This window comes from Mastigoproctus giganteus, chromosome 2 (assembly GCF_048544385.1).
Source record: "Mastigoproctus giganteus isolate SK-2022 chromosome 2, ASM4854438v1, whole genome shotgun sequence".
Classification (NCBI taxonomy): Eukaryota; Metazoa; Arthropoda; class Arachnida; order Uropygi; family Thelyphonidae; genus Mastigoproctus; species Mastigoproctus giganteus.
In genome coordinates this window covers 163,983,820-164,009,125 of record NC_143576.1, presented here as the reverse complement: position 1 = coordinate 164,009,125, position 25,306 = coordinate 163,983,820, and the positions used below count along the sequence as shown (strand labels likewise).

Sequence of the window (25,306 nt, the reverse complement as noted above, 5' to 3'; positions counted from 1 at the left end):
TGACTGGTACTTGCAGCTAGTCAATCACACAGTACTAAGGCTTTTCTGACTTCAGTGGACAACTTTTTTCAGCACCAGTATATAGCAAAGCCTCGATTAGTACAAATTTGAATAGTACGAAATTCAATTTAGTACAAATTATAAAATGATACCAGACTTTATTTAATACTAGTCAAAATTCGGTTAGTACGAGTTTTTATTCCAAATTGTGCCAAAAACTACATGTGGGTTATCAATGACTCACACTGAGTTGCAACAATCAAACCCACACTGGTCAGTCTGCATATGGATATTGTCATGTGAAGACACGCTGCAGCTTGTTATCCTATATACGTGTACAGTACTGTGTTATATTTAAAATTTTGATAAACTGCACCTAGCAAATATGGACAAATGGAAGAATACTTGTAGTGCAAAAACGAGGAGGCTTGTTATTACATTAGAACAAAAATTTGATGTAATAAAATGACATGCTTGTGGCAATAGCAATTCTAATATAGGCCAAGATGTTGGAATGCATGAATCTACAGTAATATTCTAAAACATGAAGGTAAAATAAAAGAAAAAGGTAAAGTTGCATCATATTTTTGTGGCTTGCAAACAACTATGTGTACTGTCGTTGTTATTTTTTTTTTAGGAGCATTAGCAACTAAGGCCATATTGCTCCGGGATATGCAGTGGTCATTCCCTGACCTTTCCGCATCCTCCGTATTTGGTGGTGACGGGCTCGAACCCCGGTCTAATCAAGAAGCGTGTGCTACGCACGGCTGCTCCTTCCCACCTGGCTACGGAGGCACAATTATGTGTACTAGGAATAGAAGTGTTACAATGACAGAAAATGGGTATTCCTCTTAGCAAAGCAGCAATTCAAACAAAAGCTTTGAGTCTCTTTATGGCAGTGAAAGAAAACCGAGTTCATGCAAAAACTGAAGAAACTTTTATTGCAAGCGATGGTTGGTTTGACCATTTTAGAAATCGAATTCAATTGCATAAAGTTAAAATTACTGGTGAGTCTGCCAGTGCAGCTAAAGAAGCTTCAGCAAAATATCCTGATATTTTGAAGAAAATAGTGGAGGAAGGTGAATACACAGACCAACAAATTTTTAATGTTGATGAAACTAGATTATTTTGGAAAAGAATGTTCCAGGACTTGTATTTCTAAAAAATGAAAAAAAGTCAACCTGGATATAAAGTGGCTAAGGATCATTTAACACTTTTATTGGGAGGCAATGCGGAAGGTAATTTCAAATTGAAAGCAATGCTTGTTTATTGTTCATTGAATCCTTGCACTCTTAGAGGCTACAATCAGCAATTGCTTCCAGTTTTTTGGAATTCAAATAAGAAAGCTTCAGTGACTAAAGCTCTTTTTGAAGACTAGTTTTCAACATATTTTTGCCCAGATGTTGAAAATTATTGCAAGAATAACAACATTGCTTTTAAAGCATTACTGATTTTAGATAATGGTCATCCAACTACACTTGGTACATTGTGTGAGATTGTAAAAGTCATTTTTTACCAGCAAACACAACATCTTTATTGCAGCTCATGGACCACATAATAATTGCAACATTTAAAGCCTACTACCTAAAAAGAGTTTTGCACAGGGAACTGCTCAAACTGGAAACAATACAATTTCTTTATTATTATTATTAATGGCCATATGGTACAAGGAAGCCTGAGGCTTATGCTGCACCAGCCAAAAAAAAAAAAAAAAAAATTCCCAAGTTACCCCCTGAGAGAGAGAGAGAGAGAGAGAGAGAGAGAGAGAGAGAGAGAGAGAGAGAGAGAGTCAGAAGTAGAAAGGAATCACCAAGAAAGAGAAGAATGATGATATCCAGCTCAGGACCCTGGGTTTGCCAAGCCCATACTCACCAGATGTGAGCCCCCAGGGTTAAATTGACTTCTGGAAAAAATTAGAGCATAAAATATAGAAAATATTTCCCATGCTTTGGAAGAATTAACTACAAGCAATATGCAGTGTGGAAACACATTTTGCCTCATTGCGAAAATAATTTTTTAATGACTTTTCCTCTCAAGTGCAAGCTGTTGTTTAAAAAATAAGACATTGGAAGACAACTTGGTTTAGAAGAACTGGACACTACAAATGTCCGTGACTTGCTTGAATCAAACTCAGAAGAAATGACTGATGGAGACCTTCTTAATTTAGATCAACAGTGTGCATTTGAAGAAGCCGACAATGCTGATGAAGACGTTCACCATCAAAGAATAAAAACATTTAAAACTCTGGAAGCTTTAAAATTACAAGTAACATAGTAACATGCAAACTTGTTACAAGTAACAAGTTTGCAGATGATAACATAGGTTATCATCTGAAAACTTAAATATGAAGCAGGATGGTTATCAGGGTGTGCTACTGCAACAAGATCTAGAAAAATTAGACAGGTGGCTGGGAAGCAGTAACTGAAGTTCAACACTGACAAATTAGCATTAGCATAGGCATATGATGCAAGAAAGCAAGCTTATGCAGCATCAGCCAAAAAAAAAAAAAAAAAAAAAACACACACTCCGATTTCACCCCTCTGTTCGTTCGAAATACCTGCCCAGCTGAGCCTTAAGTTTATTTACGCTAACAACTTCCACAACAAGGGATGGAAGTCTGTCCCACCAACCAACTACCTGCTGGCTAAAGGCAAATTTCCACATATCTATCTTTCCTCAATTTCAATTTATGCCCTCTCAGGTGATTATTCTGAGCAAGAGGAAGAATCCCATCGGTATTGAGCATGCTCAAACTATTCAAGGCTTTATACACCTCTATCAGATCACCTCGCCGGTGCCTAGTCTCCAGACACTGTAATTTGCAAAACTTAAGCCATTCTTTATAAGAACAACCCTTTGTTCCATTCACTAATCTTGTTGCCCTTTTCTGTACTCGTTCCAGCAGCTCTACATCCTTCTCGAAATGAGGCCTCCAGACCTGTATACAGTATACAAGGTGTGGCCTGACCATTGCCTTATACAAGGGAATAATCACCTCCTTATCCCTGCTAGAAAAGTTCCTATATATCATCGACAATACACCATGAGCTACTCTTGCAGCCCGTCTGCACTGCTGAGAAAACTTCATATCTGCCTGCACAACAACCCCCAGATCCCTTTCATTCTCTACCACTGTCAGTGTAGTAGCACAGAGTTGATACGTTGCTCTGGGGTTGCTGTTTCCCATATGCAGTACTTTACATTTGTCAATGTTAAACTTCATTTGCCACCTCTCAGCCCATCTGCTCAACCTTTCCAGATATTGTTGCAGTAGCATAGCGTCAGTAGTCTCCTTAACAACCCTGCCAACCTTTGTATCATCTGCAAACTTGGACATTAAGCTTGATATACCATCATCAATATCATTTATAAATACAGAAAACAACAATGGACCCAACACTGAACCCTGAGTAACTCCGCTAATAACATTAGTCCACAATGAGCAGTGTCCATTGATTACCACTCTGTCTTCTCCCCCTCAACCATCCCTTTATCCATAGCAGCAATTTGCCTCCAATGCCACGCTGCTCCAATTTGTGCAGCAGTCTTCCATATGCAACAGTATCAAAAGCCTTTCTAAGATCCAAATATATAATATCAAAGTTATCCCTTGCATCCAGTTCTTTTTTGACTGCATCATAGTATCCAATCAAATTGGTCAGGCAAGACTTTCCCTTAACAAAACCATGCTGTGTCCGAGCTATAACCAAAGTCTTGTCTAGATGATCCTGCAGTGCTTCTTTAACCAGTGCCTCCATTAATTTTCCTAGAACAGAAGTTAAACTCACAGGTCTATAATTACTTGTGTCAGCCTTTGATCGTCCTTTGTGAATTGGGGTGACATTTGCACATCTCCAGTCTGTGGGTACCTTCCCCTGAGTCCAAGGAAGCACTCATAATTATGGCTAAGGGTTTGCTTACTTCCGTTGCTGCCTCCTTTAATATAACTGGATAGATCCCATCCACCCCAGTGCCTTTTTTATGTTTATCCTCAACAATTTCTCCTCCACTTTCCTCTCAGTTATTACAAAATCATCTAGCTCGCTGCCAGAGTTTACTTCACCTCTGGCATTCCCCTTCCTGAATAACTCCTCGTGTGTGAATGTAGATTCAAAATACTCGTTTAGTTTGTTAGCCACCTGAGCAGGATCCTCAACTGTTGAACCATCAATATCCAGTGGACCAATCTGATTCATCCCTTTCCTTCCAAAGTTTACATAGGTAAAGAACTCTTTTCTGTTTTTCTTTACATTCTTTGCCAAGGATTTCTCATAATCTGCCTTTGCCAGCCTAATCTCATTTGTGACTTGGTTACAGATCAACTTATATCTAACATAGGCTTCTGTGCCACATGTTAATTTATATGTATCCCATGCATTTTTCTTCTCTGCCATATGTCTCATTAGTTCATCTGACATCCATTTAGATGGGTTATGTACATATGGTTCAGAAACCCAGTTGTAAAAGAATTAAAGTTACATAAGTTTTACAGGAGAAAAAACTATAAAGAAAGGAAGGTGGAAAGACAACTTTTAAATCCTAAAACAGGACAAACTGTGTGCAAGACCTGATTTAAGATCTAAAGGATTAAAAAACCTCATCATTAAAGGTAACTCTCCTCTTTCTCAGGCAACACTACACTTTACAGAACTGGAGTCTACATTTGTAAGAATAACCCTTTTTGTTCATGACTAAACTCATTGCTCTTCTCTATACCAATTTCAACAGGCTAACTAAATCCCTACTAAAATACTGAGTGATCCCTTTGAAATAACATAAAAGTAAAAAAAAAGAATAAAATGAAAAGAACTTCATGTATTTTATTCAAACTTTGAACAAAGATAGCCAAAACTCTGAAATTATTATCTGATCTTAACATGACCTCCTTGGTTTATATGGTATATGCGATATGGGCAGCATGAGTTTTCACGTTTATCCAGCATTTGTGGTGAGACTGAATTTCAATACAGCAGTGATTCTCCTTTTCAGTTTATTATTGTCTCTCAGACATTCAGCGTATACAAGGTTCTTAACATAACCCCACATGAAAAAGTCAGATAGGGTGAGGTCAGGTGAATTTGGACCCAAGCAATGGGTTCAAATTCTCCTGACCTCAAAAAACTGGTGTGGTCGTGGAGGACCACACCAGTTTTCATGAAATGTTTGATTAAGGAAATTTTGATATTCAATAGATCAATATGGAGGTACACCATCCTGCTGAAAAAGGACACTGTTCATTTCATCATCATCTCAGAACTGCTGAAAGAAAGTACAAACATGCTCAAGTAAGGGGCCGAACAAAGAAAGCAGACTTGAACATCTTACTGCATGTAACGACGCAACACACATTAACTGTTTTTTATTCTTTATACTGTACCATCTTCATTGTATAAATATAATAAATATTACTCAAACCTAGGCAAATAGACAGGGGTCGAGCATCATTATCATCTAATGTAACCATGGCCCAAATGATTGCACATTGACAAATGTAAAGTACTACACATGGGAAAAAGCAACCCCAGAGCAACGTATCAACTCTGTGGTACTACACTGACAGCGGTAGAGAATGAAAGGGACTTGGGGGTGATTGTGCAGGCAGATATGAAGTTCTCTGAGCAGTGCAGACGGGCTGCAAGAGTAGCTCATGGAGTATTGTCAATGATATACAGGAATTTTTCCAGCAGGGATAAGGAGGTGATTATTCCATTGTATAAGGCAATGGTCAGGCCACACCTAGAGTACTGTATACAGGTCTGGAGGCCTCATTTCAAGAAGGATGTAGAGCTGCTGGAACGAGTACAGAGAAGGGCAACAAGATTAGTGAATGGAACAAAGGGGTGCTCTTACGAAGAAAGGCTTAAAGAAAGGCGAAGAAAGAGTTTGAATAAATGTAAGTTTTGCGAATTACAGTGTCTGGAGACTAGGCACCAGCGAGGTGATCTGATAGAGGTGTATAAAGCCTTGAATGGTTTAAGCATGCTCAATGCTGATGGGATTCTTCCTCTAGCTCAGAAAAATCACCGGAGAGGGCATAAATTCAAATTGAGGAAAGACAGATGTAGGATAGACGTGCGGAAATTTGCCTTTAGCCAGCTGGTGGTTGGTTGGTGGAACAGACTGCCATCCCTTGTGGTGGAGGTTGATAGCCTAAATAAGTTTAAGGCTCAGCTGGACAGGTATTTTGAACGAACAGAGGGGTGAAGTGGAAGTGGGTTTTTTTTTTTTTTTTTTTTTTTGGCTGATGCTGCATAAGCTTGCTTTCTTGCATCAAATGCCTCTACTAATGCTAATGCTACTGTGTGTGTGTTGACCCTTCCGGACACACGAAACATGGCTTCATCATTAAACATCCATCCGTTGAGAAAGTTTTCATCTGCCTCTAGTGTAAAGTTCAGATATGAAGTTCACTGAGCAGTGCACACAAGCTGCTAGGCCAGCTCATGGGAGCTTTGTTAATGATATACAGGAATTTTGCCTGCAGAATAAGGTGATTATTCCATTATATAAAGCAATCAATGGGTCAAAATGTGGTCCACTGATTGCTTTATATTATTACTACATTGTGTATTGCAGTAATCCACATCTTGAATGGAGTACTGCAATACAAGTTTAGAAGCCTCATTTTAGGATGTGAATTTGTTGAAACAGGTGCATAGAAGAGCAAAAGGTTTAGTGAGAGGAACAAAAGAGTGCTCTCACTAAGGCTTTCATTTCTGTAAACTGCAGCATCTAGAGACTGCAGCATCTAGGTACCTACAAGGAAATCTGAGTTGTTTAAGGCTTTGAATGAACTGAGTAAGATCAAATTGAGGAAGGATGGTTGCAAACTGATGTGCTGAAGTTTGCCTTAAGACAGCAGGTAGTTTGAATAAATGCAAGGAATAGCTAGATAGACTATTAGAGGGGGATGGACAGGTGATATGGGAAATGTCCCCCCTCCTACCTGAAGCTGTATATGTTACTTTCTTTCATCATTTGCTAAAACTAATGCTAATAGACATGTGCCCCTAAATCTTATGAAGAAGAGTTAAAAATCTGGTACAATTTCACAAACAGAGGAGCTGCAATTAGCAATATTAAAATTAATCAATGTCTTTAGTTTGTTAAAGATTATTTCTCATAATCTGGACCGAAAATGAATGTTAATAAACCTGCTCATATGTCTATGTATTATGAAAATAATTTGATAATCCATTGCTTATATGTTATAATATTTGGGTCAGGATGCAGAATTTTATACTTGTGCAAACGGATAAGTTTTTTGGAAATTTTTACCATCTGTTTGATTACTCTTGGAAGGGAGAGGGGGGAATATTCAAGTACGGTGATTTCAAACAGCCCCATTAATTAACATACTGAATTGTGTTTCACAAGTCAGTCAAATTTGTTAGCTTATTTTAAAAATTAGCTAGTAATTTTGTAAATTACGACTCACTACTCATACTGCTGTTTATGGGTGTTTTTGCATGAATATCATAGCACATATCAAGTAGAGCAGAGGAATAGTAGGATTTTAAATGTGATAAGTAGCTCGAGGGTTCTAATCACTTGTTGGGCATATCTCTCTTTGAGGTTAGCTAAGGAATTTTTAAGTTTAAACAAGAATATAACAAATTTAACATTGCTATTACTGTACAGCATAACATATACTTCGAACTTCGTAGCGTAAGGTATGACATTATACTAGATAGCATATTTGTAAAATAATAAGAGGAGTTTACCTCAATATAGTACGTAGAACACTTCTGTTCACACACTAGTATGTAGGAAGTGTACGTACACACTAGTACGTAGGAAGTGTACGTACACACTAGTACGTAGGAAGTGTTCTACATACTATACTGAGGTAAACTCCTCTTATTATTTTACAAATATTAATATCAACATAGAATGTATTGAGTATTACAGCTCTGATTCATACTAACTAGACAGCATAATACGTATCACTGCATTTAGGAATCTATTAGCTTAGTGTAGTATTGTCAATTAATGAATTAAATTTATTAATCTTATTAATTTTCAGTGAAAATCAATTACATTGTATTTAAATGGAAATCATGCTCCAGATTACAGCAGCAAAAGCAATGGGCACAAAGTAGTGGGAATGCTATGGCTCGGGGAAGAACCGAAGTGGAGATTCTCTAACACATCACAGCCTAAAAAAAAAAATAAAAAATTTGCAACTTCTGAAAATTTTCAGACCTTTCTGGAACAAGGCATGATCTAGCCAAAGAGGATGTCTTTGTGTGCTAGGTGCAGAGAGTGTCAAGAAATTAGGCATCAACTCTGTTCTGATGGGCATATATGAGAATTTGAAGAATAGGGTAGATGCCCTTGAAGAAATTAAAAACTGGGGGCTCCATCAAGCTCTCAACCACCCAACTCAACACCAAAGCTCACTCTTATGCATCAGACAACACAGCAGCAACCTTCAAGACAGAAAGCACTGGTCCCATAGGAGCTAGTTACTGTCAATGACACTACTGTCAGGGAAACGGTAAATATGCTGCGCAAGAATGATAGGTGGAATAGGACCAGGATAAGTCTGTCAGTGGCAAAAGTAGATGACGTTGTAGAGCAGATATCATCTTTTAAGGACACAAAAGGTGATATTATTGTACATGTTGGCACTAATGGTATTAAGAGTAGGAGATCAGAGGACTTACTTAACAAGTACAGGGCAATACTGGCAAAAAGCTGCGAGTTAGGAATGAATTTGAAAGTGTCTGCAATTCTGCCCAGACACGAAAGGAGGAATTATATGCTGAGAGCCTTGTCAATCAATTTGGTCCTGGAGAGAATGTTCAAAGCTCATGGGATAGAATTTTTCTCGGTGTGGTCTGTGCTTGTTAACAGGACAGACTGTTTTTACAGGATGGGATACACTTGAATTGAAGGGGTGCAAGAATAATTGCCGATTCTGTCAAGGCAATGATAGGTGAGTCAGAAAACTGCTATCTTCTGGGGAACACAGACTAATAGCTTAAATAGAGCCACAGGCAGAGGAGAAAGTGATTCTTGCATTGCTACTAGTTGTACCTGCAGTAGCCTGGAAAGCAAGGTGTCTGGGATTTCAGGCTATGGTGCATCATGGAACAAATGAATAGATGGGATGTGTTAGGGTAACTAAGGGTAAGAACACGTGCATGTACACTAATGCTGGAAGCATTGTAAATAAATTTGATGAATTTGAAATACTGATTAAGTCTTCAAATGCAGACATTGTAATAGCAGAGAAGTGGTATCAGTCAGACGTACGTAATGATGAATTTGAATATGGGGAGTACAATGTATACAGGAAGTTTAGCCAGGAGGGGAGAGATTGTGCTCTTAATTAAGAAGAATATTAAATCTAAGGCAGTATATCCGGCTGACATTCGGGAAGAGTGCAATATTGAGTAAGTCTGGTGTGACATAAGCACTGGAAAAACCAAAACTGAGAGAGTAGGAGTGTGTTATATTTGGTATGCTCATCACAGTCATTATTAATAACTGTGAGGGGCATACCAAAAAGCTTTAGAGGGAAACAGAGTGGGCAATCAAATCAGAATGTTTCATAATGGGGGATTTTAACTTTCCAGATGTTGACTGGAATTTGTGGGTTGGTCACTCACACACTAGCAGATTTTTATGGATTTCTTGGATGACTGTTTTCTACAGCAGCAAGTAAGAGAGGCTACTAGAGGAAGCAATATTCTTGATCTGGTTAACAGCAGCAATTTTTCATGCATTAAGAATCTGCAAGTAAAAGTCTCACTGAGTGGCAGCAATCATAGTGCACTAATGTAGAATTTAATTAAAGACATACTACTAAGGGTAAAGTAAAGGACTTCTGCTTTCATTAGGGTGACTACAGTGGTCTCAGACAGTTTTTAAATTCTGTGCAGTAGGGCAAACTGATGATGCTGCCAACAGCAAATTCCATATAGGAAGTATTATGCGAAGTAATCAATGAAGTTACTAGGCTTTTCAGACCAATGAATAAAAAGAGGATATAAATGTAGATATAAATTAGTCTGTGATCAAGTCACAAAGGAAGTTAAGGCAGATTATGAGAAGTCTCCAGCAAAAAAAACAACAACAACAAAGACTTCTATGCTTATATTAACAGTAGAAGGAATGGGTTGAATCATATCAGGCCACTTGATGACTACGGGTTAAACGATAACTGCTCAAGTTGCAGACAAATTGAATAAGTATTTTTCAACTACATTCACATCAGGAATTCTTTATGGAAGGGAAATACAGTAATGGAATCACTGGTTAAAGAAGTAATCCAGGACCATCTGGACAGGCATGCAATTATGATGCAATCACAGCATGGATTTGTTAAGGCGCAGTCTTGTCTAACCAATCTGATAGGTTACTACGATGCAGTGACCAAGGAACTGGATACAAAAAATAATTTTGACATCACATACTTGGATTCCAGGAAGGCTTTGGTACTGTTGAATGTAAAAGACTGCTGTACAAATGGAACACTGTCGCATTAAGGGCAAGTTATCGCTATGATTAAAGGAATGTTTGAGTAAGAGAAGACAGAAAGCAGTAATCAATGGACACCAGTCTTCATGGATTAATGTTATTAGTGGAGTTCTCTGAGGTGTTCAATATATAAAACAATGTGGAGTTCAATATTTAAAAATGATATTGATGAAAATATATCAGGCTGAATATCTAAGTTTGCAGATGGTATGAAGGGTGGCAGGGTGGTTAATGACATTCACTACTAAGGGTAAAGTAAAGGACTTCAGGGTGAGCTATTGCAACAAGATCTAGGAAAATTTGGTTCATGGGCTGAGAAATGGCAGTTGAAGTTTAACACTGGAATTTGGGAAGTACAAAAAGGACAGACAGGGTAGGAGAGGTTATGCTGTTAGATAAGAAAGCAATGTTAAGTCTGTTTGGTGTGACAAACACTGGGAAAGGGAAAATGAGAGTAGGAGTATGTTATAGGCCTAATGACACTAATGAGTACAATCAGAATATCTTGTAATGGGAGATTTTAATTTTCAAGGTATTGACTGGAATCCAGTTATAATGAAGGAGGCAGCAAGGGAAGTAAGCAAACCCTTAGCCATAATTATGAGGGCATCCTTAGAGTCAGGGGAGGTCCCCATGGACTGGGGATGTGCAAATGTATCCCCAATTCACAAAGGGGACACAAAGAGTGACAGAAATAATTATAGACCTGTTAGTTTACATTCTGTTCCAGGGAAAACAATGGAGTCACTGGTTAAAGAGGTGATACAGGATCACCCAGACAAGACAGCAGCAATAGTTCAGACACAGCATGGGTTTGTTAAGGGGAAGTCCTGTCTGACCAATTTGATTGGATACTATGATGTGGTCACAAAGGAAGTGGATGCTAAAAATAATTTTGATATTATATACTTGGATTTCAGGAAAGTTTTTGATACTGTTGCACATGGAAGACTGCTGTACAAATTGGAGCAGTATGGCATTAAGGGCAAGTTATTGCAATGGATAAAGCGATGTTGAGTGGGAGATGGCAGAGAGTCGTAGTAAATGGGCACTGCTCTACGTGGACTAATGTTATTAGCGGAGTCCCCCTGGGTTCGGTGCTGGGCCCATTGTTGTTTTGTGTATTTATCAATGATATTGATGAAGGTATATCAGGCTTAATGTCCAAGTTTGCAGATAATACAAAGGTTGGCAGGGTTGCTAATGACACTATGCTACTGCAACAGGTAGGGTTGCTAAAGACAGTATGCTACTGCAACAGGATATAGAAAAGTTAGGCAGACAGGCTGAGAAGTGGCAACTGAAGTTTAACATTGACAAATGCAAAGTACTGCATATGGGTAGCAGTAACCCAAGAGAAATGTACCAACTATGTGGTACTACACTCAGGGAGGTGGACAATGAAAAACACCTAGGGGTAGTCAGATATGAAGTTTGCTGAGCAGTGCAAATGGGCTGCCAGAGCAGGCCATGGAGTTTTCTCAATGATATATAGGAATTTTGCTAGCAGAGAGAAGGAGGTGATTATCCCTTTGTATAAGGCAATGGTCAGGCCATACTTTGAGTACTGTATACAGGTCTGGAAGCCTCATTTTAGGAAGGATGTAGAGTTGCTAGAATGAGTACAGAGAAGGACAAGATTGGTGAGAGGAACAAAGGGGTGAGCTTATGAAGAAAGGCTTAAATTCTGCAAGTTGCAGCATCTGGAGACTAGGCACCTGCGAGGTGTATAAGGCTTGAATGGTTTGAGCAGGTTCAATGCTGATGGGATACTTCCACTTGCTCAGACTAAGAATCTGAGGGGAGCATAGGTTCAAATTTAGGAAAGACCGTTGTAGAATTTATGTGTGGAAGTTTGTCTTTAGTTGATTACTGGAACACGAATGGGTAGTTGATTGCTGGAACAGACTTCCATCAGTTGTTGTGGAAGTTGATAGCTCAAATAAATTTAAGGCTGAACTAGCCAAAACATTTGGAGTGACCGAATGGGTGAAATGGGAAAGTTTTTTTTATTTTTATTTTTTTGGCTACTGCATAAGTTTGCTTTCTTGCAAAATATGCCTCAACTAATGCTAAATGCAAAGTACTGAATAATGGTACTTTGCAGAATAGCAATAACCCCAGAGTAACTCATCAACTGTGTGATACTACACTCAGAGTTGTGGAGAATGAAAAAGAACTGGGGATAATTGTGCAGTGAGACATGGAATTCTCTGGGCACTGCAGACACGCTGCAAGTACAGCTCAGTGTTTTGTCAATGATATAGAGAAACTTTGCTAGCAGAGATAAGGAGGTGATTATCCCTTTGTATAAGGTCACGATTAAGCTACATCTTAAGTACTGTATATATTTGGAGGCCTCACTTTAAGAAGAATGTAGATCTGCTGGAATGGATACAGATAAGGGAACCAGATTTGTGAAGGAAACAAAAGGGTGCTCTTAACTCGAAAGGCTTAAGTTGTGCAAATGCAGCATCTCAAGAGTAAGCACCTGCAAGGAGATCTGACTGAAGTGTTTAAAGCCTTGAATGGATTGAGTAAGCTGAACAGTAAGCTAGTGGCATTCTTCTACTTTTCAAGACTATACATGAGGGGGCATAAATTCAAGTTGAGGAAGAATGGTTGCAGGATAGACCCACTTCCACAACAACAGGCTTCCATCTGTTGTTGTGGAAGTGGATGGGTTGAATAAATTCAAGGGAGAACTAGGAACTAGATAAATTCTTGGAGGCTATGGATGGGTGAAATGTGAAGGTTTTTTTTTTTTTTTTTTTTTGTTAATGCTATATATGCTTGCTTTATTGAATCATTTGCTATTACTACTGCTACCTCCTTTGTGACTTGATTACAGACTACTTTATATCTCCATAGACTTCTGTGTTGCCTGATAATTGATATGTATACCATGCATTTTTCTTCTCTGTCACAAGTCTCATTAATTCATCTGATATCTATTTAGGGCTACACCTTGAGCAGTATTTTTTAGTTGGTATGACACATATGGTAGCATCTATGATTAATTCTTTGAATGCTTCCCACTTAGAGTTGGCTGATGGTAACAACATTACTGTAGTCACCTTTACAAAATCAAAAACCCCCTCCTTTTACCTTTGATGGTAGTTACTTCTTTAAGTAAATCCCAGATCCATACACTGTGATCCTAGCGGTCTTTTTAACTGCAGATTCTTAATGCATGAATAATCACTGCTAATAATCAGTTCAAGAGTATTAATCCCTCTGGTTGCCTCTCTAACATGCTGCTGCTGCTGTAGAAAACAGTCATCCAATAAATTCACAAAAGTCTTACTAATATGTGAGCAACAACCCACAAGTTCCAGTCAATATCTGGAAAGTTAAAATCTCCCATTATAAGACATTCTGATTTAATTTGTTGTAGAGCTTTGGGTTTGATGGCTTTACATAAATAAAATGCAAACAGTGGCATGCATGTGGAATCCGGCAGCCTCCATGTAAGTGCAAAATTAAGCAAATGGCAGAGAGCAAACCTTTTCACTGGTGCACACATGATCAATTCATACTGAAATAGAATGAAACAATAATTATCAATGTATAAGATGAGATGCACAATTAAAAACTTGGACAACATTTAAATACTGGACAGGTGAAAAATCAAAACACATCTGGTAAAAGCTAGATACATGGTAACTCTATTTCCATTTAGAGTTCTAAATGGGAATAGATAGTTCTTTGCAAAAGTCAGTCAAGTTTCATGATCACCAGACAGACAGACAGACACAGAGAGATCTTGTATGAGTGATGATTAAGCATTTTTCTTAGAACTTTATGCATGCTTGCCTTCAGCACTGCCTAATGTCATGCTACAACATGTTCTTCAGCATTGCCAAATGTCATGCTACAACCCAAACATTACTACTGCAAGCATTAGTCATTTCATTCAACATAGTCAATGTTCCCACATCACTGAGGACAAAGCATTTTCAGCTCCATCTTTTTCTAATCCATTCTATATCCTCAAATTTGGGCCCTCTTCTAACATCTACTTCTAACAAAGTATTCCATTATACATCCTCAAATTTGGCCCTCATCTAAAGCTTTTAGCATCATAGGACCTAGACTTAATCCTTTTCTCTTTCAACATTCATAGTGTGCTGCTCCTACATAGCAAAACAATTTCAAAATCAATTAAGGCTTTTATCCTAAGACATGGTTGTCATCGGTCACAATGCTTTCCTTCACATTCCAAAGAAAGCTGCCTTTTATTACTGTAAATCTATCACAAAAAATGCATGCATTTGTATTGAATAAAATCTAGTTGTTCTTTAGGTTAACAGAGACCTCAAATTTATGAGAAGTTTAACTATGATCACTCTGTGTGTGCACAGTAACTGTAAGCACTTGTTATTAGCATTAGCATTAGTAGAGGCATATGATGCAAGAAAGCAAGCTTATTCAGCATCAGCCAAAAAAAAAAAAAAAAAACCCTCTCCCATTTCACCCCTCCGTTCGTTCGAAATACCTGTCCAGTTGAGCTTTAAATTTGTTTAGGCTATCAACTTCAACAACAAGTGATGGAAGTCGGTTCCACCAACCAACCACCCGCTGGCCAAAGGCAAATTTCCGCACATCTATCCGACATCCGTCCTTCCTCAATTTGAATTTATGCCCTCTCAGGTGATTATTCTGAGAAAGATGAAGAATCCCATTGGCATTGAGAATGCTCAAACCATTCAAAGCCTTATACACCTCTATCAGATCACCTCGTCGGTGCCTAGTCTCCAGACACTGTAATTTGCAAAACTTAAGCCTTTCTTCGTAAGAGCAACCCTTTGTTCCATTTACTAATCTTGTTGCCCTTCTCTGTACCCGTTCCAGCAGCTCTACATCCTTCTTGAAATGAGGCCTCCAGACCTGTATACAGTACTCAAGATGTGGCCTAACCATTGCCTTATACAAGGGAATAATCACCTCCTTATCCCTGCTAGAAAAATTCCTGTATATCATTGACAAGACACCATGAGCTACTCTTGCAGCTCGTCTGCACTGCTCAGAGAACTTCATATCTGCCTGCACAATTACCCCCAGGTCCTTTTCATTCTCCACCACTGTCAGTGTAGTACCGCAGAGTTGATACATTGCTCTGGGGTTACTGTTACCCATATGTAGTACTTTACATTTGTCAATGTTAAACTTCATTTGCCACCTCTCAGCCCATCTGTTCAACCTTTCCAGATCCTGTTGCAGCAGCATAGCGTCAGTAGTGTCCTTAACGACCCTGCCAACCTTTGTATCATCTGCAAACTTAGACATTAAACTTGATATCCCATCATCAATATCATTCATAAACACCGAAAACAACAATGGACCCAACACTGAACCTTGAGGAACTCCACTAATAACATTAGTCCACGTTGAGCAGTGTCCATTGATTACCACTCTCTGTCTTCTGCCACTCAACCATCCCCTTATCCATAGCAGCAATTTGCCTCCAATGCCACACTGCTCCAATTTGTGCAGCAGTCTTCCATGCGCAACAGTATCAAAAGCCTTTCTAAGATCCAAATATATAATATCAAAGTTATTCCCTGCATCCAGTTCTTTTGTGACTACATCATAGTATCCAATCAAATTGGTCAGGCAAGACCTGCCCTTAACAAAACCATGCTGCGTCTGAGCTATAACTGAATTCTTGTCTAGATGATCCTGCAGTGCTTCTTTAACCAGTGCCTCCATTAATTTACCTGGAACAGAAGTTAAACTAACAGGTCTATAATTACTTGTGTCAGCCTTTGATCCTCCTTTGTGAATTGGGGTTACATTTGCACATCTCCAGTCTATGGGTACCTCCCCTGAGTCCAAAGAAGCTCTCATAATTATGGCTAGGGGTTTGCATACTTCCTTTGCTGCCTCCTTTAATATAACTGGATAGATCCCATCCACCCCAGGTGCCTTTTTTATGTTTATCCTCAACAATCTCTCCTCCACTTTCCTCTCAGTTATTACAAAATCATCTAGCTCACTGCCAATGTTTACTTTACCTACATCATTCTCCTTCCTGAATAACTCCTCATGCGTGAATGTAGATGCAAAATACTCGTTTAGATTGTTAGCCACCTCAGCAGGATCCTCAACTGTTGAACCGTCAATATCCAGTGGACCAATCTGATTCATCCCTTTCCTTCTCGAGTTCAAGTATGTAAAGAACTCCTTTCTGTTTTTCTTTGCATCCTTTGCCAAGGATTTTTCGTAGTCTGCCTTTGCCTGCCTAATCTCCTTTGTGACTTGGTTACAGACCAACTTATATCTATCATAGGCTTCCATGTCACCCATTAATTTGTATGTATCCCATGCATTTTTCTTCTCTGCCACATGTCTCATTAGTCCATCTGACAACCATTTAGGCCTAAACCTTGAACAATATTTCTTAGTTGGTATGTAAAGCCTGGTAGCCACCAAGATTAGTTCCTTGAATGCTTCCCATTTTGAGTTTGCTGTTGGTAACATCATCAGTTGGTCCCACTGTATAGAATTTAAATACTGTCTCAGACCATCATAGTCGCCTTTACGAAAACAAAAACCCTTCCCTTTACCTCTGATGGTAGTTACCTCCTTGAGTAAATCCCACTTCAACACACTGTGATCACTGCCACCTAGTGGTTCATTTATCTGCAGGTTCTTAATGCATGAAGAATCACTACTGATAATCAGATCAAGAGTATTGCTCCCTCTTGTTGCCTCACGAACATGCTGATGTAGAAAACAATCATCCAATAAATCCACAAAAGCCTTGCTAGTGTGCGAGTGACCAACCCACAATTTCCAGTCAATATCTGGGAAATTAAAATCCCCCATTATAAGAGTCTCTGATTTACTGGCCCACTCTATTTCCCTGTACAATATATTATTATACTCATCAGAGTCATTAGGCCTATAGCACACTCCTACTCTCAATTTTGATTTCCCTATGCTTATGTCACACCAAACTGACTCGACACTGCCCTGTCCATCGATGTCAACTGGCTTCACTTCCTTTGACTTTATGTGTTTCTTAATTAATAGCATAACCCCTCCTCCCCTCCTGTCCTGTCTATCCTTTCTATATACATTGTATTCCCCAAATTCCAGTTCCGCATTACTTATATCTGTGTGACACCACGTCTCTGATATCCCAACAATATCTGCCTTTGATGTTTTGAGCAATACCTCAAATTCATCAAATTTATTTACCAAACTCCTAGCATTGGTGTACACGCAGGTATACATGCACCTGTTTCTATTCTTAGCTACCCTAACACAACCCATGTGTTTACTTGTAACGCAATGACTACCAGCAGTCTCTGAAATATCCTGCATCTTGTTTTTCAGACTTCTGCTCATTTGAATAGAAGCAGTGCAAGAATCACTTCCACCTCTGCCAGTGGCTACTGTTAATCTATTAGTCCTTGTATCCCCCCCCCAACTAGCAGTTTTCCGACCCACCTAACACTGCCTCCAACTACTACTCCTATAGATCTACATTTTTTCTTAACATAAATTACAATAGAGTAGTTTGTTCAGGATCAGGAACTGTTATGAAAGTGATAATTTTACTATTAGTTAGAGCAAATTTTAATTAATGGATCAAAATTTTGATAATAATTAGAGTAGAAACTCCACACTTACAGGAGGACTGATCAAAAAGAACAGAGACACAATATATGAAAACTAAGATACTGTATTTATAGGGATGGAAGGTTAATCGCTTTCAAAACAGGTTCCTTTGGTACATACAGAGTGTCTCAAAAAGATGTACACATTTTTCATAAATATTTAACCGTGTATTTTTAGTTGAACTTAACTTTTTTTGCAGAGCATAAATAGCACAGCAGCTGGACATTCTGACATTCAAACAACACAAAGCAATTTTAAACTGGTTCTGGAAATACAAAAATGAGTGTGAAGTTAAGACATAGTAGAGATGTGATTCATGATAAATTTTAGACATACAGTACTGTGCAAGCAAAGATCTGGCTCTGATATAGTATTACAGTGAAGTGCACAATCACCTTGAAAATCTGTAAGGTGAGACATTTGTGCAACTGAAATCAGCAGAGCAAGTGTACACTGCATTCTGAAAACAGCTAAGCAGAAATATGTGAAGGCTATTTGGTTTTTTTTTTTTTTTTTTTTTTAGGAGCATTAGCAACTAAGGCCATATTGCTCCGGGATATGCGGTGGTCATTCCCTTTCCGCATCTTCCGTATTTGGTGGTGACGGGCTCGAACCCCGGTCTAATCAAGAAGCGTGTGCTACGCACTGCTGCTCCTTCCCACCTGGCTACGGAGGCTATGTGAAGGCAGTGAATTTATAAAGAGTTACAATCTAGTGTGGGTGTCTCATCCAGGGGTGTTGGACTGTATTTTTTTATGAAGGAATGGTTACTGATGATATGTACCTCTACATACTCAATGTATCCATTATGTCTGCTATTTATGAGCAATATGGAGATGAAGTGGTTTACTACTAACAGGACAAGACCCCCCCCCCACATTACCATCATGATTTCAAAGCCTATATTGATATAGGCTTTGAAATCAGTGAATAGGCCAATACAGTACCCCCCATGTTGATCTGATTTTACCTCACTTGACTTCTACCTGAAGGTCATACACCATGGTGTGTATGACCCCCCCCCCCCATGTGCAAGTCTTGAAGGATGTGGTATACAGTAGAAAAACCAGTCATACTTCAACAATTCAAGGATGAAATTAAACAAGAATGTGAAGCAATGCCAGCAGTAACAATGGAGAGTGTTTGTCCTTAATGTACCACTTAAAACTATCACCTTTATACACACACAATAATAAAATTTTTTGAGGTTTGTAATTATTTTTTCCTAAAATATGTACACATTTTTTTGAGAGACTCTGTACATTTCCACCATTCCTGCCAATGCTAGAAGCATCTCTTAATCACAACCTTTGGAATCACTAAATTCTACAGCTTCAAATTTTTGGCCTTTTAAGGATTTTGAAATTTAATGAAGCTAATATCATGGGGAGCCATGTCTGATTAGTATGGAAAACTGTCTCACTGGTGGAACTCATCACTATGGTGAAATTTTACACTGAAGAGATTCCTATTTTTGCAGCCATTTACAATGCATCAAGGAGATGGTTCAACACTTGTAAACAGAAATATCAGTTGATAGTTTTCCCTGATTGGGCACAGTTGCAGTGTGCAATATTCTTGTAACTGAAATAAAAACAATCAGAAGCACTTTGATTTTGCTGCTTATCTAGGACATGCTTTACTTTTTTTTTTTTTTTTGGGCCAGGTAAGGAAGTGCCAACTGCTATTTACTTTCAAAAGCATAACTAGAAACCCATGTTTCATCATTTGTCATTATATTTTTGAAAAGCACTTATCAGTTTCTGTGTATTCAAGGCCCAAGTCACAGGTAAGCAGTTCTGTTTATACTCCTCTGTCAGCAGTTGTGAAATAACCTTTACTGCAGTGCACCTCTTTCTCAAAATATTCAGTTAAAATGGCCTCACATTGTGTCATGATTGAGCACAAATAGTCAAATCTTCTGAAATTTTGCGCTAAATTATGCTCTCAGCTATTGACTGATCATTATAGCTTTATACTCACTGAAGGGCATCGAGAATACTCACAGCTTTTGAGACATTCACTTCAATTCAAAATAATGAACTATTCAAAAACTCATGTACAACTCATTAATGCATCTGAAATGCTAGTTTCATTGACTGGTAAGTTTTGGTCAGCAACTTTCTGATTTTCATGCAAAATTTGATGCATGTGCATTGTTTTGTACACTTAGACATGGTTAAATGCAACAAATTGCAAAAAACATTCTGACTTAAAATGCTGAGCACAAACAGCAGAAGCAATGGAATGAGTTGTAAATCAGTGCAGATGTGCATAACTGGCATAGTATTTGGGGTTCGGCACCACTGATGGTTTCCCACATCTGCACTATGCAAACATGCAGTAAAAAGTCAGAAGTTATTTCCTGAAGCAGTATTTCCCCAGCAGTACAATTTATAAGACACGTGCATTCAGTTTCTTTTTGATCAGCACTCATATCCTCTCAGGAAAATAAATGAATAAAATTATTTACCACTGTGAGGGCACTTCTCACTAATAGCATAGACTTTATCACCAAGTCGGAACAAAGCTACCTGGGTGTTATTCAACATTACTGATGAGCCTAATGGGATATTTTTATTATGATCATGCAGTGATGATGGCTGATCATTGAAAGTTGAGGATAAAGTCCAATCGTGAAGATCTGCGAAAAATTAAACATCTCAGAAACTAAAATTTCATAATTCTCTTTTGAAGGAATTACTAAAAGAATTAGAGGGAAATAATTAAATTACAATATAATATTATTATAATTAAATAAAACACATTTTAAAAACTTCCTTATATAGGCAACTCTCGGTTTACAAATGTTTGATTTATGAACATCACAATTCATTCAAAAATTTCTTAAAGTCACCAATAGATAGAGTTCCTTATAAAACGAAATGTCAAATGTATAGTTAACATAATTGTTAACTATACATTTGGCATAGTTAACACTGAAAGGGATCAATATGGCAGTCGAGGTGTTCTTGTCTGGGGAGGCATTATCTTGGATGGATGTACACAACTCCAGATACTGGAAGGCAGTACTGTAACTGGTTCATGCTACTGTACTGAGGTAATCCTTCCCCATGTGCATCTGTTCCAAGGTGGCATTGGCCCCAAGGTCGCCACACCCCATTTTACTGCAGCAGTTGATATGGTTTTGGAAAGTGAGGACATTGTTCGTATGGATTGGCCTGCCTGTTCTACAGATCTAAATCCCATCGAACACATATGGGATGCTATGGGGAGATGCCTAGCGGCACGTCCACACCCACCAGAAAATGTTCACCAGCTGAAGATGGTGCTGACAGAGGAATGGATGATGCTACCACAAGAACTTATCAACATTGTTCTAAGTATGGACACTAGGTGGTAAAAAGCCTGCATCGACATCAGGGATGGCCATATCTCCTACTGAGAACCACCTCTTCCCTTTGGAAGTGATGCATCTGTATCATGGCAGCCAGTGCTACATTGCCATTTTTGAATAAAGTCTCTCTGTACTGTTTTGTTTCCGTTGTTGTGTCGGTGTTGTTTCCTTCATAATTTCTGTACCTCACAAGGTTCGTTTGGTATGCTTTTCCCATATCCAAACCACTCCTATGAGAAGCTACAGGTGAAAACCTGACTGGCCCTTAAATTTTCAATTGCTTTGCCTAGGTTATCTTAGACGGTCCACCATTGGTTCACTTAGGGTCTGGGAAAGGGAAGCTTCGGCATTCCTTTCTCTTCCAGTCGCAGAGATACCCGAAACGGATATTAGCAGCACTGCAAACACACAGCAAAAAATGCATTGGACCGATCTTTCGCATCACACAACGACAAACGTGGTCAGTTGTTTTAAGACACAGTTAAATTAAGTTTTTAATTAATCTTAAAAAGTACGATATCTTGTTTTTTATTCTTTTCTTATTTTACGTTATGTATCGTATACAATAAACCATAACGCATACATACATAATAATAAAACGTATTGTATAGACCATTCGATGTTTATTACATGGTTTTAATGCTTTAAAATGGCTGCTAACGTATCCGATACATATTGTAAAAGCTTAGGAATGCAAGATACACAATGAACAAAACGTATAATGAACAAAGTCTTGGAACGTAACTTGTTCGTAAACCGAAAGTTGCCTGTATAAGTGATTCAGGAATAGCTAACTTTCTTGTGTGCAATATTAAATCAATAGATTCAGAATTTTTTTCTGTTTATTGTAATCCTAACTTAAATAGTTAATAAACATTAACATAAGAAAAGAAATTCATTAACTTGTGTAATTTATTTTATTAGATTTTAATTTTTTTTTGGAAATACACAGATTTCCATTAAAGTAGTTCCCTCTGTATCAATATAACGTTGCTAGAGGCTGTTAAAATAACTCTGGAAATCCTTTTCAAGAATATTATTCACATGCTCTGTCATACAACTGTTTTTCACTATCTTGTGATGACAAATCCAACAGATACAAAAATGAAGAAAGACTGACTTGCCTTCCCGCCAAAAATTGTTTGGCAGGCAGTTCTACATGTGTGTGTTGGCACATGCTCTCCTGAAAAAGAAATTAAATTTCTGAATTCCAGCATCTTAGGATGAAGAAAACATTTGAATAAGCAATCTAATGCAGAGTTGCACCTCTGTAGATTTAACTGTGGGTTTCTGTGAATATTGCACAATTCCTTTCATAAAAATATATATATTATATTTTATACAGGGTGTTTCAGTTAAACGTTTCAGAACTTCTAAGAGGGGTAGAGTACATCCTGACAACTCGAAATCATATAGCAATGTGGGGTCGGAAATGCTTTCCTGAAGCGGTGTTGTACACAGAAGCACCATAAAAAGAAAAGAGACCGTAAGTGAGAAATCGTTTTAATAATACACGAAAAGAAGCAAAAGGTACATGGATTAAAGTAAGTGTTCGAAGTTTCTTCAACCTCGTATTGCTTTCGCACAGTGGTACCTTGGAAAATGTGCTACAAATCCCCTTTTTCCTACTGAAGTGTTGTTTTCCGATGAGGCATCCTTCACAAGGGAAGGAATTTTCAACATGCATAATGACCATATCTGGGCGGTCGAGAACCCGCATGCAATATGACGTCGTGCAGCACAGATTCGATTTTCGGTCAATGTATGGGCCGGTATTATGGGAGATCACCTCATCGGACCTTACCTGTTACCATGTCGTCTAACCGGGCCGATCTACTTGATCTTTCTGCAAGTATTGCCACAACTTTTGAGAGATGAACAGATTTCTGCATCGAAGCAACAGACAATGTGGTTCCAACACGATGGAGCCCCTGCCCATTATAGCGGAGATGTTCGTAACTACCTGGATGTCACATTTGGTCAACAGTGGATCGGACGTGGTGGTCCCGTGCGTTGGCCTGCTCGGTCACCCGACCTATCATGTCTTGATTTTTATTTCTGGGGTCATATGAAATCGCTAGTTTATGACACCCCTGTTGACAATGCTGAGGAGCTGGTTGCAAGAATCGCAGTAGCTGCCGAAGAAATTCGAAATTCCCCTGGAGTATTCCAGAATGTTCGGATGTCCATGCGTCGGAGATGTGAGGCATGCATTGTAGCCCGTGGAAGAAACTTCGAACACTTACTTTAATCCATGTACCTTTTGCTTCTTTTCATGTATTATTAAAACGATTTCTCACTTACGGTCTCTTTTCTTTTTATGGTGCTTCTGTGTACAACACCACTTCAGGAAAGCATTTCCGACCCCACATTGCTATATGATTTCGAGTTGTCAGGATGTACCCTACCCCTCTTAGAAGTTCTGAAACGTTTAACTGAAACACCCTGTATAAAATATGCATTAGCAATGCCATCTTTTGACTATAATGTAACCCATACTCATTTTGTCATGGATTCCACAAAGAATTATTTAGAGCAGTGGTTCCCAAATTACTGAGATCTACGGACCCCTTCAAAAATGAAAAAAAGTTTGCAGACCCCCTATATATATATATATATATATATATATCTTATATGTAAGACTATCCGTACCAGGGCTAGGTTTAAATATAACAAGCGAGTTGGTTGAGGTCACTACATACCTGATGCTCCCAAGTAGTACAAAAATTTAAAAACATATAAGTTAAGTTAAATATATATATATATGTTTGTGTGTGTGTGTATGTATGTATGAACAATGGGTTTTCTGAAAAGCAAGTTTCATGTTTAAAACAACTCAACTTTATTCTTATTTTTACATAAATATATAAAAGCTTTATTAATCATCAATTTGCTATATATACAATGAATAATTTGATCAGTTCTAGAGAGTCGTTTCGCAGACCTCCTGGAACTAGTGTATGGACCCCCAGGGGTCTGCAGACCCTAGTGTGGGAACCGCTGGTTTAGAGGATGCAAAAATGGACATATAGATTTCCACAATCAAAGCATGGTCCTTAAGGCTGTCAGGGACATTCTCACAGGTATGCCAAGCTGGCCTTACTATCAGGAAGTGTAAAATGCTGATGGAACAGATATTAGGGTGCAACTCAAGTCAAGTGGCCCAAATTTCAGTGAATTCCAGTTGGTCTGTGACAGCCAAATCCTCTGCTTGCACCTTCACGATGGTGGTGTTAGTAACCCTGTGTATGACTCCTATGTGCAAGTCCAGAAATATAGCACCTAGCATACTGAGGTGATCATCCATGTGCAAACCAATGTAAGAGGGATTGAGATGTGGTGCCTATACTACACTAAGGAATGCCACCCATCTGTGTTACCACGCAATACTAGGTGGTAGATAACTCTCATCAAATGGTGCAATACCACCACTTTGCTTATTGGAGGTTTGAAATAGTGGAATCCATGTTTAGTCTCCAGAGCAAAGCAAAAACAATTCCCCATCACTTTCATCATGCAGTATGATTGCTCTCATCCAATCTTCCTTACATTTCGAGGGTACTGCTCTAAAACGGCATTACCAGGCTGGCAGCTACATAGTCCACTGGACCAAATCTATTTGTAACTTCTCTAGGAGACTTCTGGATCAGCTAGTGCATAATCTTGTTGCCTCTACTCTGCCAAATAGAGACTGGAAGGAGTCCAATTAATGTGTATGTGGAGGGCATTATCAAGACCATATTATGTCAAGGAGCTAGGCATATTCTTGCAATGAGTATGCCATATCCAAAAATTTCACTACTTCATACAGCATGTCCTTGCCGATTCATG

The 25,306-nt window shown here is 38.5% G+C and overlaps 1 protein-coding gene across 2 annotated transcripts in view; it reads right to left on the bottom strand.

The window, feature by feature from the left end:
- Nucleotides 1-25,306, bottom strand: part of LOC150089721 (uncharacterized) — a 105,453-nt gene that overhangs the window by 6,553 nt on the left and 73,594 nt on the right. For both annotated transcript variants that reach the window (XM_090368762.1, XM_090368763.1), the window contains exon 3: nt 20,591-20,761. In XM_090368762.1, the coding sequence (XP_090224888.1) occupies nt 20,591-20,761 (171 nt within the window). The remainder of the gene's footprint in view (nt 1-20,590; nt 20,762-25,306) is intronic.